This window comes from Lagopus muta, chromosome 25, assembly GCF_023343835.1.
Source record: "Lagopus muta isolate bLagMut1 chromosome 25, bLagMut1 primary, whole genome shotgun sequence".
Taxonomy (NCBI): domain Eukaryota; kingdom Metazoa; phylum Chordata; class Aves; order Galliformes; family Phasianidae; genus Lagopus; species Lagopus muta.
In genome coordinates this window covers 4956426-4971213 of record NC_064457.1, presented here as the reverse complement: position 1 = coordinate 4971213, position 14788 = coordinate 4956426, and the positions used below count along the sequence as shown (strand labels likewise).

The 14788-nt window shown below is 52.4% G+C and overlaps 2 gene segments (V, D, J or C); both read right to left on the bottom strand.

Moving 5' to 3' along the window:
- Positions 1-11094: 11094 nt before the first annotated feature.
- On the bottom strand, positions 11095-11777 carry LOC125684415 (Ig heavy chain V region C3-like). The segment is given in 2 exon segments: positions 11095-11411; positions 11726-11777. Coding segments are annotated over 2 exon segments (369 nt in total).
- Positions 11778-12019: 242 nt separating this feature from the next.
- On the bottom strand, positions 12020-13848 carry LOC125684517 (Ig heavy chain V region C3-like). The segment is given in 2 exon segments: positions 12020-13395; positions 13744-13848. Coding segments are annotated over 2 exon segments (387 nt in total).
- Positions 13849-14788: the final 940 nt, after the last annotated feature.

The window sequence follows — 14788 nt, the reverse complement described above, 5'->3', positions numbered from 1 at the left end:
GTTTGGCCTCTACTCCTGCATAACTAGAGATTGAACTAGAGGGAATGGCTGAAGTTGCACCAGAGGAAGTCCAGGTTGGATATTAGGAAACACTTCTTCTCTGAAAGAGTGATCAGGCGCTGGAACTGGCTCCCCTGGGAGGTGGCTGAGTCATCATCCCTGGAGGTGTTCAAAGAACATTTAGATGTAGTACTAAGGGACATGATACGGTGGATATTGGTGGTAGGTGGACGGTTGGACTGGATGATCTTGGAAGTCTTTTCCAAACTTGGTGATTCTACCTGGACACAGTATATGAGATGTGGCTTCACCAGGGTAGAGGAGAGGGGGAGGATCACCTCCATTGACTGCAGGTCACACTCTTCTGAATGCATCCCAGGATACCACTGGCCTTCTTGGGCACAAGGTCACACTGCTGGCTCATGGGCAACCTGCTCTCTATCAGGATACCCAAGGGCACTGCAATTCCCTAGCGACAGACTTAGTGGGAAATGCTGAACCAACAAATGCATTCAGGTTCACCACTTTCTCAGCATCCTCTGTTACCAGGGCACTCACTCACTCTCAGTAGTGGACCAACATATTCCCAAGTCTTTTATACTGACAAAATTCAAAAACTGCTCATGTTATCCATGAACTCCTTTGCAAGATTTAAATAGTGGTGGCCCTTGTTACACCCCTGCAGAAACTGGCAGCACTCCCATATTCCTCTCACGTGGACAGGCCCTTTTCCCACATTTCCTACACTTCTTGCCTTTCAATTCACCCAAGACTCCTTTCTCCAGGGAGGCCTCCTGCCAATTTTCCCAGTTTCTTACTCTTAGGCATGAATTGATCTTGATCTTGGCAGAAGTAGTGTTAAACTGCCAACCAATTCCCTTGCACCCCCTTACCTTCTAACTCTCTGGCCATGGCAATCATATATGTAGGTTCTTGAGGAGGACCCGAAACCACATCAGAAATGCACCTGAAACCACATCAGACATATTAATTTACCCATGGCTTTGCTGACTGATACATGGAAAGAACGGCTCACGGCTGTTGCAGGAAGCAGGCAAGGCTGGTGCTAGAATACAACTGTTTTTGAGGACCCAAGCAAAGAAGGGAGGCAAGAACTGATCAGTCCAGACAGGCTGGGGGCAGAAAGGTAGAGTGGTCAATGGTTTGCTAACCAGAAATATGCTGCACATAATTCCCACATTACAACACTGTTTTGGGACTCCGGAGGAGGAAAAGAGTGGTGATGGAAAAGGAGCTCATGCAGAAAGGACGGGGCCATCTGTGGTGAGCTGTGACATCCCATCACTCCCCAGGAGCAGCACAGAGCCTCGCCAGCACCTTACAGCCCTGTGGCTCCTGCAGGCTTGGCTGTGTCAGGAAGGGGTTTTTGTCACAGATCTGCAGGATTTCCTGTTCTCGTGTCAACCGCACAGAAGTAGCGCGCTGAGTCTTCAGGGCGCAGGTTATGCAAGGAGAGAGAGATTATAGCTTGGGAATCGTCTCGGGAGCCTTTCACTCGACCCTCCACCTCAGGGCTCCATCTAACATATGAGTTGGTGCTGATGTCAGACAGCCACTTGAGATGACCACCAGGAGCCTGGCGGTACCACCAAACACCTCCGAATCTGAAGCCATATCCACGACAGGAGAGCCGCACGGACTCCCCAGGTGCTCGCACACCTCCACCGGATTCCTGCAGTCTCCACTGTGCACACACTCCTGTAGAAGGACAGCATCAGGAAGCAGGCATTGCACATCCATGGCAGGAGGACGTTCCCCAGCCACCCTGACAACAACTGCCATCAACTCAGAGCTGTGAAGCTCCTCTCTCGTGCCGCAGCCCCAGGCCAGGGGCGCTGCCCCAGCCGCCCTCCTCCTCGGGGCTCAGCCGGGGCCGCTCCCGCAGCATCCGCGTCCCCACGCAGCCTCCCTGTGCCACGCACGACAGCCGCTGCCCGGCACCGAAAGCGAGCGCCGGGCCTCCGCGAGCCCGCCCGCCCGCGGGGCGGCAGCAGGAGCCGCGCCCGGCCCCGGCCTCGCCGCCCTCCGTGCCCGCTTCTCTCTCACCCGCCGGCCCCAAGGCCAAGGCCAGCAGCCACGGCCCCAGCCCGGCCGCCATCGCGCCCCGCCGCGCCGCCGCCGTCTGCCCGGGAGGCGGACGGCAGCGGAGCGGGGCCGCGCTCGGGCCGCCCCTCGTCGGGCCCCGGCGGGGCGGCGCCCCGCGCTCCTCTCCTCTCCTCTCCTCTCCTCTCCTCTCCTCTCCTCTCCTCTCCTCTCCTCTCCTCTCCTCTCCTCTCCTCTCCTCTCCTCTCCTCTCCTCTCCTCTCCTCTCCTCTCCTCTCCTCTCCTCTCCTCTCCTCTCCTCTCCTCTCCACCTGGCGCGGCCCCTTCGGCGGAGAACGGGGCGGCGCGGGGGGCGGAGGCGGAGCGCGGCGCCGCGGCACTCGGAGCTGCGGGCCCTGGGCTGATGTCCGCGCAGCTCTCCGTGCTGTGTGTACATGCTGCTTCCACTCGTGTTGCACTGGAAGATGATTTCACCACCTCTGTGCACTGCGGATTTCCTGACACGTTGCTTCCCAGCCACCCGCCATTGACGGCTGCAAGAGAAAAAGCTGTGATTGCCCCAAGAGTAGGAAAGGGTGAGAGAAATCCTGGAGGGGCGCTGCAATGGCATTGGAACAGTGCAAGATCTTAACCCATCTCTTTGCATCAAGCTGGCAACAATGAGAGAGGAATACAGCAGGTACTGGCAGTCAAGACTCTCAAGGAGGGAGATGGCACTTTTCTTCCCCCACCCCTTTCCCTGGAAGGCAGGGAGTTTCTTCTGATTTTGCCAGTTAAGTGGATAGCTTTTGCACTGTGGTGGCAAATATCTTTGCTTTTGACAAGCTGGAGTGTTGAGGAACCCACTCTTCTGCCCCTTTAACTGCTATGCAACCACACAGGAAATGCAAGCACTTCTCACATGCAAATGGAACTTTAGCCCATTCTCCATCACTTTGCAAAATGGATTGTAGTGCCCCATGGGCAAATAAATGTCCAAATGCGCATACTTATGGCCCAAGATGTGTGAGTAGCAGCTGAAGTACATGCCCCTGTGCTCTGTGTGTCTGTATACTGTGGAGGCAACAGTTTGGATGGAGGCACCTAACTCACCGTACCAGAGGAGAGCTGTTACCACAATGATCCGCAGGGGTTGGTGGAGGAGTTAAGCTAGGCAACAGATTAGGCTGCATTCCATCAGCACAGGTCGACAGGGCTGTGCATGGCTTGTAGGTGAGATACATCAGTTGAGGTGCATCACCCTCTTCTTTCCTCCCATGTGGGACACTGATGCCACACACAAGAGTCCGTGTGACTGGACACACTCTGTCTCGCAGCTCTCCAACTTGTCTCTGCCTACATAATGATTTTACCTATATTTTCCCTGTCTGCCTTCTGCAAATGAGGACAGTAACATCTCTGTTTGGCAACACGTAACATGCTGCTGTAGGACCATGCTGGAGACCTCCCCCTAAGGAAGAGCTGCAGGGTTCTGCTGGAACTTCAGAGCTGGTCCTGGAGGTGGTAAGTTGGCCTCCCAGTGGCCCCATATCTCTTGGTGCTGGAGAGCTGCAACTTCTACACAGCACCTCCTGAGCCTGTGTCCTCTTGGACAAGGCAGCCCAAGGCAGAGGTGCCCCCCCCGTTCCTGAACTCCGGCCCAACATCCTAGTTTTCCATTCCCAACTTCATGCGGAAAGGATCTCCCAACACCCCATGCCCACCAACCAAACAACAGAGGTCCTACAGGAATCTGAGCAGTAAGAACCCAGATGTGTTGACAGTAAAGGTTTGGAGCACATGGTTCAAGTTCCTCCAACTCATCTGCTAAAACTCATGTGCATGACTCAGTAGGAACCAAGCTGCTGGTTCTCCTTGGCAAAGCAGTGAATCTCTCTTCTTTATGCTCATCTGATTCAGCAGGAACCCAGAAATCCCCTTAGGACCTCTGCAGCCAAGGAATGGGAAACCTAAGGGGACCAAGCCCTGGCAAGTATCATGGTTTTGACTGGTTCCACGTTTTTAGGGAACACGGCCAACTCCACACAGTTTAAACATCCACTCTCTTCACTCTCTTTCCATTCCACCTTTTCTCAGGTGCTCCAGCCTGGACCTCTGAGAGGAAGTCTGAGACAGAGCTGTAAAAAGGGATTTGCAGAGGGCAGAGGAGCCCATAGGAACAGGAAATTTGAGGGTGGGAAAAGAAGCAGGAGAGTGTAGAGCTGGGCTAGTTGTCGGGTACTCTGAGACACTCAGGGCTGTCCCAGCACAGCAGGACATGACAGGTCCTCTACAGCCCTCAAACCAATGAATTACTCAAGTGTTCTTGCCCAGCCATCCTGCATACCCTGTTTGTTGGAGACCCCAACAGAAATCCCTCCTGGCCTCAGTGTGCACATAGTGAGCATATGTACATGGGGACATGTACGCATACGGACATGATGAACAATGCAGGGAAGGGACTTCTCATAGGTGCAGGGGAAAATAAGCTCTGCAGTACAGCTCCTTGTGCTGCACTACTCTGGGACTCCCAGAACAACATGAGGTTTCAAAATTCAACTCTGGTTTTTCGTGTTAAATATTTAGTCCTTCAATGCTTGTTGTGTTTCTTCTGAACAAACTCTTTCCTTGTTTCTGTCTACTTTCAGTGAGACTGGGAAGACAGGAAGAAGATTAGGAACATGTTCAGTTTTACTCATGCTTGTGAAAGACTCTGCTGCTACAGCAGTACCTTTGTTCTCATTTCTGAGAAAAGAAGCCCAGATGAGACTTAGGAAACTTGACTGAAGCCAACCACAAAATACATGGCTGGATTTAGACTTCCTTCCTTTCTGTTTCAAATTGAAGAGGCTTGTGGTTCATTGTACTGAACCCAGTCCCTCTGAATTAAGACTCAAACAGAGTCATGGTGTTGATCAAGCAAGAGTGTGCCTTTATTTCTTAACTGATGAGCAAGTGAAAGAGGGGAAGAAAAGGAGAGGAAAAAGAAAGGGAAGGGAAAGAAAAAAAGGACAGTGAAAAGAAAAAGGAAGGGGAAAGTGGACAGGGAAGGGGAAAGGAGAAAAGGCAAAGGGGAAAAGTTAAAAGGAAAGGGAAGAGGAAAGGGGAAAAAGAAAGGGAACACGAGGGGATGGAGGCAAGGGGGAAGGGAAAGGAGGAAGGAAGGGAAAGGGAGAGAGTGGGAAAGGGAGAGGAATAGGGAGAGGGAGAAGGAAAGGGAAAGGGAAGAAAGGGGAAGGGGAAGGGGCGAGGGGAAGGGGGAGGGGAAGGGGAAGGAGGAGGGGAAAGAGAAGGGGAAGGGAAAGGGGAAGGGAAAGGGGAAAGGGAAGGGAAAGGGAAGGGAAAGGGAAAGGGAAAGGGAAAGGGAAGGGAAAGGGAAAGGGAAAGGGAAAGGGAAAGGGAAAGGGAAAGGGAAAGGGAAAGGGAAAGGGAAAGGGAAAGGGAAAGGGAAAGGGAAAGGGAAAGGGAAAGGGAAAGGGAAAGGGAAAGGGAAAGGGAAAGGGAAAGGGAAAGGGAAAGGGAAAGGGAAAGGGAAAGGGAAAGGGAAAGGGAAAGGGAAAGGGAAAGGGAAAGGAGTCACCACTGCAGATCTCACAATATCTTGAAGGTCCTTTCCCCTTGATCTCTTTCTGGGGATGTACTTTTGGCTATGGGGTTGGGAGTGCCTTTGATGCCGTATGACAGTCCCTGTCAATTGGGCCAGGATCTCCTGCCAGATGGAGAGTGGTGTCACACGCTGTGTGCATCCATACTGCCATGCTTCTCCCTTTGTGTGGTGATCGTGAAGGGCTGTGGTTCAGGGGGAGGACCCAAGACCTTAAGCAAGGCGACTAACTCCAGCTTCTCCATTGCACTTGTGTTTGTTTTCACCTTTCACAAGAATGTTACAGGACAGTTTTGGTTCTGAGGAATTGACAAGATTGTTACAGTTTTGTCTCTAGTCACCAGTTAGCTGCAAGTCAGTCTCTTGACCAATCAGAAAGAGAGAAAATTCAAGTGTTGTTGTTTTGTATAGAGCAGTCACAGTCTGAGTCAGAAGGAAACATGGCACTTTATCCCCACCACCTTCCTTTGTTGTCCTGCCTGTGATTCAACCCGTGTCCTTTTCCAGCTCTCTGCTGCAGAAATAGGCGGCTGTGTCTGCAGCTGTGGGTGAAAGCACTTCCAGGTAGAGTTGGTTCCTAGATGCGTTTGCAGAGCTGGCGAAACAGGTCTAGAGGAATGATGCAAAGTGCTGGAATAACATGAAACGCTGCAGTAGGACTGGATTCTGCAGGTCTCTGACAGGAGGAGGATCTGCCTGATCCATTCCCAAGCATAGCTGCTGTCAGCAGTGGGTACAGCAGAGATGTGGCAGGTAAGCATGAGAGAATCTGTGACCTTCCCAACCATGGGCCCAGAAGCCTCTGCCTGCAACTGACAAGGGGCATCTGCAGCCTCAGGAGCTAAAGATGAACAGGCAGTGAGAGCTCTAGCAATTACTTTATTTACTATACTGCTTTCCCAGACTTCTACTTGTGGTGCTACAAATGCGTGTCTCTGAAGTTCTTGCTCCCTTTATAGTCTCGAATCTGTGAGAGAAGCACACAAACAACACCAACCAAACAACCAAAATACGACCACAGGACGAAGCACTAAGGCAAATGCACAGATATTCATGTTACTGGGGAAAGAGCAAAGGAGATATACAATAAACTCAGCCTTACTCCAATATAGGTTTGTTAAATCCACCACCATTAAAGAAAAAAAAAAAAAAAAAAAATGTGAAAGATGCCTCATTTCGGATGTAAAAAAGATTTTGTCTTTCCTAATTCATCTTCTCTGAGGGTCTTCAGACATCTCCTTTCTCCCACTGAGCTCCCAGGTGACTCTTTGTACTTTCCTCTTTTCCCATTCTTCCCTCAGAGAACAAAACTCGTGGACTGAACTGAACTGAACCATGCCCAAAAAACAAATCAGTGCTCATCAGGTGGGCCATTATAGGGTGTCCATCCTAGTGGGAAATGATGGAAACTTGTTTCCAAAGCTGAAGTAGTTCAGGAATGTGAGGAGTAAGGGTTGGTGTGAGAAATGGGAAGAAGAAAGCTCGCAGCCATGTGCAGCTGCTCCAAGCCACTGATGAGCCACCTGGGTACTGAGTGGTGTAGAGCACAGGAAAGGGTGTGTGTGAGCTTTGGTCCTTCATTGACAGCTATCCCTGTCCCTTCCCTGACTTTGGTTCCAGTATGAACCCCTCTGGTGCCAATGTCAGTGACACTGACCTCAATCAGAGGGTTGGGCTTGACCAGGATGTTCTGGGCAGACGTGACTCTCTTGTGTTTTCTCTATTTTCCTTTTAAGAATCTGGTTACTGTCAGGCTGAAGGGTCACCATGACAGCATGGTTCTCTCAAGTGTTGTGGTATAACACCAGGAGGCAGCTAAGCGCTGCAAAGCTTCTTGCTCTGTGTCTCACTCCTCTTCCACAGCAGGACAATGAGTGGGGCTGTAGGGGGTAAGACAATGAAGTGGAGGAAAACTTGAGAGAGAATTGGTTTAGCAAAAGAAAAGCACAGGCCATACAAGGAAGAAAAAGGAGAAAAAAAAAATCTCTACTTCCAACAGCAAGCAATGTTCAGCCACTGGAAAGCAGGGCCTATATGCACATAGTGATTGGTCTGGGAGACAAATGCCTTTGTAACAAGTGTCTCCAGTATTACTCCAGCTTTTATTGGTGAGCATGATGTCATATGGTATGGAATATCTCTTTAGTCTGTTTAGGTCAGGTGTCTGAGCTCTATCCCACCTCCTCTCCACTCTGTGAGAATCCTTCTTTGCTTTTTTTTGGCTCAAAGCTTGCTTCCTGAGGTATTTTGTTGAGAAGGCAAGTGATGGATGCTGTGTGGCAATCAACATCGCTGTGTGGACAATTTTACATCTTTGGAGCTGTTTGCCTTCGGAAGATAGTGCTCAGGACTGTTTACTGGTGGAAGAACTAGCCTGTGACCAAATAACATCCTGTTTGCTATGGGAGGCTGGGGGATGATACCATTGTATCCTGCGAAGGCAAGATGCAAGTTGGTGCCTCCCTGCTTCCTCTTATCTGCTGGCAAGGCCAGAAAGATAAGAACAAAGGAGTTTCCTGCTGAGGCCCCAGAGCCAGAAGCTGCCACTCAAAGGAGAACTGACTCGACCACTTTGGATTTGAGCTGTCACTCCAAAGATAGCTGACTTCACCACTTTGAAACCATTGTAAAGGGGCCATCATCACCATGGTTGTCTCTCATCGTCCTTCTCACCGTCGTCGTTGTCAACAGGACAACTCTGCCTGATGACCCACCGCTACTGAAGATCAAAGACTGAACTACGGACCACGCTGGATCCATGGTGGTGACTATCTCCCTCTTGCTGCCTATAAAGACCCCTTGCTTCTTCTCTTCTATCTTTTCTATCGCCCTCCTTCCTTTCCCCATTACCCTAATTCATAATAGTGTCCGCCCTCCCCTTCCGCATTTCCCTGATTAAGATTTGTAATAAACTGGTCGGACCAACATTTGAACTGTTGCTTCTTAATCTCACGCCGAGTATATAGATAATAAAAGAACCTCCTCTCCCTCCTATAAATTGGAGCGAGACACACTCTCAACCTACTGATCTTTGGCAGGGGAGCAGGAGACAAAGCCTTGGTGATGTGCCCGCATTGCTCAACAAGAGCCAAAACACTGATGAGATACCAACACCATTCACAATCCAAGGGTGTCATGGTTCTATGTTTTTTTGTTTTGGGGTTTCAGTATTCCACATCAAAACATCATGTAGTATACAGGGTATTAAAGTGTCACTGCCCCAATCCCAGGTTCCTATCCCTGTACATTACAGCAGTCACGGGATCTGGCCCTTCCGGGTGGGGGGGGCACTCTCTTGGTGCCTTGCAGTGGGTGCTGGAGGTGCTTTCCTGGCCGTTCCAAGCTTTTCAGGTTTGACTCGGTCCCAGGAACTCTCTCTCTCTCATCTTGTCTGATTTATTAATCCCAATTTCAATTAAATTGCATATATTGTGTTATCTTGTATTCCGACATTATAGTAAAATAAGTTTTCCTCCATAGATCGTTGCCGCTGTTCTTTTCCTCCCTTCCTTCCTTCCCATTTTTGTGGGACTGGGGTGGGAGGGGAGGGCGGGGGCCTGTTGCCCCTGTCATGGACATAGATTGATCTAGTCAACTCCATGACAAAGGGCAAAGTATGGCATAGAAAAAGTTAATTCCATCCTACTCAGACCCAGTACAATCTCTACCCTTTATTCCATACCATTTGCATGATGACCAGGTTCCACACAAATAAATATACATATCCCCTGATCATCTTTCTATCCAATATATAAATCTGTATATTCTCATTAACCACTATTCCCTGTCTCTTAACAGATACTGCCTTCCTGTACTAAGGGCTTCTCCCACTTCCCAAGACATCCATAAGAACAGTAGATGATTTAGACCTCAGCTGTCAAAGTGGTCACTTGGGACATGAGAAGCAGCATGTTGAATTCCCGGAGGCCCGCACCAGCTTTGTCCAAGTCACTGCTACACTCAACTTACCAGGTTCCTTGCCAAGTTCACTCTTTCTTGATCCAGTTAGTGTCTTCTGCAGTGCTTTCCTACAACATATAACTCTAATTATAGATTAGCTTCACCTAAGGTTAAATCTCATTGAAGTACACACTAGATCTTTGCATCCTTCCACATCATCCAGCATGGCTAATTCTCTCAGCTACTGAATACCTCCCTCCATGGCAATTACTTGCTTTGGTAATTTACAGTATTCTCCTTGAAGGGTTACCTTTCCTTCACATTTGGCAGGAATCACCTCCAGAGGCTGAGGACTAGTGCCCATTTTTCCAGTTGCTAAGGGGAAAGAGATCCCAGGCACTGGGCCTTTTCCCAGCATCAGAGAAGCCAGTCCCTTACCTAAATGAGGTGACTTCTGATTCCATTGTTTCTTCTTGACTAGAAAGGTGGCTGATACCATGGATGGCTGTCTCCTTGGTTTAGCAACAACATTGTTTGGTCTTCAGACCCACAGACCTTCAGTTTCCCTTGAGGGTGCCGAATAGTATTGAATAGAGCTCAAATAAACATGCTTGATTTGGAGTCAATTTGGCTGTAATATGCAGGGAGCTGAGTCTATTCCTCTGGTCAGATTCATGAAAGCTGCCTGCTGCCTCCTGGGTAGTTGTAGTGCATTTAGCACAAAGTGACCAAGCAAGCTAGTGCCTGGGAGCAGAGTAGGAGAGAAGTTTTTTGAACAACTAGAGACTCTCTCAACCTTTCTTTTACTACATTCTGAAGGCTGTCTCCTAAGGAAGAGCCTTAGGCACTCTGCAGGAACCTCAGTAACCCCTTTATTGCCAGCAACTGTACAGGGCTGGAGCTGTAGGAGACTTCCCAGCCCTTGCTCTGGAGTAAGGGGAGTAAGTCCTTGGTCTGGAGAGGCCTGCTGAGATGTTTCTGGTACCAGGCCACATAAATAAATATAGGAAGTATTGGAGCTGTAAGTACATTACAGGGTCTATGTGTGCCTTGCTTGCTCTCACACTGCAGGCCTTGGTGCTTGGATCCCATTAACCTGAAATGCACATCAAGCCACAACTGGGCAGTTCATCCACTGCTGTTCCTTTTTTGTGCTCCTGGAAACGGCTGAGGGCTGGATTGGTGATGGGAGTGTCAATGCAAACAGGCAATGATGTTTCTGAAGCCTGAGTCAAAGGGAAGAAGGGGACAAAGGGCAGGCAGAGAGGGTCTGCAGGCAGGAAGAGTGGCCAAGCTGATTTGGTGACAAGAAATACACTGAGCATCTTCCTCAGCTCAAAATACTGCTTTTGAGAGTCAGTCAGGATGAGTGGTAAAAGGAAGAGAATTCTTGCAGAAAGGACAGGGCTGTCTGCGGTGTGCAGAGATGTCTCCTCACCTCGTGGAAGCAGCCCAAAGCCGCCACAGCTCTCAGTAGCCCTACAGATGCACTCGAGTCCATGTCTTCCTGGTAAGGGCTTTTTGTTAACCATCAGCTGGATTTCCTGTCACAGTGCAATGCCGCAGAAGTAGTGGGCTGAGTCCCCTGGATGCAAGCGGTGAAGGGAGAGAGATGCCATGGCTTGGGAGTTGTTCCGGGAGACGGTGGCTCGACTTTCCACAGCTGTCCCATATTTCTTTGTAGTGCCAGCCTGGCTGCCGATGAAGGATACCCACTCAAGAATGCCTCTGGGGGTCTGACGGTACCAGTGTATGTCATAGACGCTGAAGCTCAATTCAGATGCCTGGCAGAACAGGGACACAGAGTCCCCAGATGCTCGCACATCTCCACCAAACTCTACCAGATGGTACTGTGTGCACACTCCTGTGCAAGGACAGCAACAGGAGCCAGGTCAGTACGCATCCAGGGCAGCCATCCCGATCCCACAGATCATAAACTCATGAGATGTGAATCTCCTCTTTCCTACTAAAGCCCTGGACAGGGGCGTTGCTCCTGCGAAAGAGGATGCTCCCGCAGCATCCGCGTCCCCACGCAGCCTCCCTGTGCCACGCACGACAGCCGCTGCCCGGCACCGAAGGCGAGCGCCGGGCCTCCGCCCGCCCGCCCGCCCGCGGGGCGGCAGCAGGAGCCGCGCCCGGCCCCGGCCTCGCCGCCCTCCGTGCCCGCTTCTCTCTCACCCGCCGGCCCCAAGGCCAAGGCCAGCAGCCACGGCCCCAGCCCGGCCGCCATCGCGCCCCGCCGCGCCGCCGCCGTCTGCCCGGGAGGCGGACGGCAGCGGAGCGGGGCCGCGCTCGGGCCGCCCCTCGTCGGGCCCCGGCGGGGCGGCGCCCCGCGCTCCTCTCCTCTCCTCTCCTCTGCTCTCCGCCCGGCCCGGCCCCGCGGCCCCGCGGCCCCTTCGGCGGAGAACGGGGCGGCGCGGGGGGCGGAGGCGGAGCGCGGCGCCCCAGCACTCGGAGCTGCGGGCCCTGGGCTGATGTCCGCGCAGCGCTCCGTGCACGACGGGCCCGGGCCGAGGCCGCCCGCAGCTCGGCTGCCCCACGCACGGGCTCTCGGCCCGCAGCCTCTCCTCGCACATGCCTTCCTGGATGGCCTCCCTCTCGTTCCATGACATGGCATCATGCAGAAATCAGCCTGTAAGCCTTCAATTCCATTCTCCTCTTTGCAACTCCATCTAGTCCCCCTGTGCTCTACCAGAAGTCTCCGGGCTCCCCCTGTCTTGTCCTCATTAAGGCTACCTTAGTGCAAGTGAGCCTGCTGCTTTGCCCATGGCTGCACCCTGGCGGAAGGCCATTGCCAGGAAAAATGGTGCAGGTATTCACCAGCACGAGATGAAGGATCTTCTTCATCACAAGTGAAAATGTGTAACTAATGGTATTGACTGTGTTAAAAGATAATGCCCTCCAGCTGTGCATCTGCTCTGTCAAATGGAGTTATTGTGCACTTTGAAACTGTTACAGTTTCACTGGAACCAAATAAGAGACACTGCTTTCAGAGTAACTTACATGCATTGCAGGATCTGTTTGTCCTGCATGACCCAACACTACAGACTGCGTTTGTTGGTTTATATCGTTCTGAAATGCACCTGAAACCACGTCGAAGATATTCACTCAGTGCTTTGCTCACAGAGACTGATGGAAAAAAACCCATGGCTGGTGGATGGAAGCAGGCAATGCTGTTGCTAGAAGCGCCCAATGTGCTCTTCAATACCCAAAGGAAGAAGGAAAGAAATAGCAAGTGCAGACGTGCTGCAGGTAGGAAGGGAGGAAAAGTGGCCAAGCTCATCTGGGGACCAGAAATATTGTGAACTTAATCGTCAGGATACAACACTGCTTTTGTGACTCAGGAGCATGAAAGGAGTGATGAAGTGAAAGGAGACTGTGCAGAAAGGACAGGGTCATTTGCGGTGTGTAGTGATGTCCCTCCACTGTCCTAGGAGCAGACCAGAGCAGCTCCAGCTCCTGCCAGCTCTGTGGCTCCAGCATCCGTGGCTGTGTCTAAGAAGGGGATTTTTGTTACAGCTCTGCAGGATTTCCTGTTCCTGTGTGAACAGCACAGAAGTAGTGCGCTGAGTCGTGTGGGCGCAGAGCAAGGAGAGACAGAAAGGACACAGATCGGGATTCGTCACGAGAAACCAAGGCTCTACCCTCCAACTCTGGGCTGTATGTAACCTGTGATGCAGTGTTGATGAAGGACAGCCACCTGAGACGGCCACCAAGTGCCAGACGGTACCATAGTATAGGGTAATATCCAAAGCTGAAGTCGGATCCCCGGCAGGAGAGTCGCACAGAGTCCCCAGGTGCTCGCACACCTCCGCCAGACACTTCCAGTCTGAACTGCGCACACACTCCTGTAGAAGGACAGCATCAGGAAGCAGGCATTGCACATCCATGGCAGGAGGACGTTCCCCAGCCACCCTGACAACAACTGCCATCAACTCAGAGCTGTGAAGCTCCTCTCTCGTGCCGCAGCCCCAGGCCAGGGGCGCTGCCCCAGCCGCCCTCCTCCTCGGGGCTCAGCCGGGGCCGCTCCCGCAGGGTCCGCGTCCCCACACAGCCTCCCTGTGCCACGCACGACAGCCGCTGCCCGGCACCGAAGGCGAGCGCCCGGCCTCCGCACACCCGCCCGCCCGCGGGGCGGCAGCAGGAGCCGCGCCCGGCCCCGGCCTCGCCGCCCTCCGTGCCCGCTTCTCTCTCACCCGCCGGCCCCAAGGCCAAGGCCAGCAGCCACGGCCCCAGCCCGGCCGCCATCGCGCCCCGCCGCGCCGCCGCCGTCTGCCCGGGAGGCGGACGCCAGCGGAGCGGGACCGCGCTCGGGCCGCCCCTCGTCGGGCCCCGGCGGGGCGGCGCCCCGTGCTCCTCTCCTCTGCTCTCCTCTGCTCTCCGCCCGGCCCGGCCCCGCGGCCCCGCGGCCCCTTCGGCGGAGGACGGGGCGGCGCGGGGGGCGGAGGCAGAGCGCGGCGCCCCGGCACTCGGAGAATCACAGAATGCACCGGGTTGGAAAGGACCTCAAGGAACGATCATGAATCTCCAGCCCCTCTGCCACATGCAGGGCCACCAACCTCCTCATTTAATACTAGACCACGTTGCCCAGTCGCCCATCCATTCTGTCCTTGAACACCACCAGGGGATGGGGCATCCACAGCCTCTCTGGGCAGCTGTTCCAATCTTTCCACTCTCATAGTAAGGAACTTCCCCCTGACATCCAACCTAAATCTTCTCTCCCTCGACTTCAAGCCATTTCCCCCTGTCCTGCTGTTATCAACCCTTTCACCCTGGTCACCCTGCAGCATTCTTTTCTTCAGGCTGAACAAGCCCAGCTCCCGCAGCCTGTCTTCATATGGGAGGTGCTGCAGCCCCCGGATCTCTTTTGGAGATTGCTCCTCTTGGAGCCTTCAGAGCAAGCCCAGCACAGGGGGAAGCTTTCCATCCATTCTTTTTTAGCGTGATTACTGGTTTAGCCTTACTTTCTTCTATATTCTTTAATTTGAATATTCCATTAATTGGAACAACATTCCATGTGAGGTTTCATAACAGTGGAATAAATGGCTGGAATCACCTTCTTTGCCTTCTGGCTACACTTCTTGTAATTCACATCCTTCTTCTGATCCATCTCCTACAACACTTCAAATTATCCTAACAAACCTCCATCATCAAGTGATCTTGTGACCAGGCCACAGAGGTAAAACTGGGCCTTGCTAAACCGGAGGCCCAGTTAACATGCACTAGCCTATGGCTCACCAC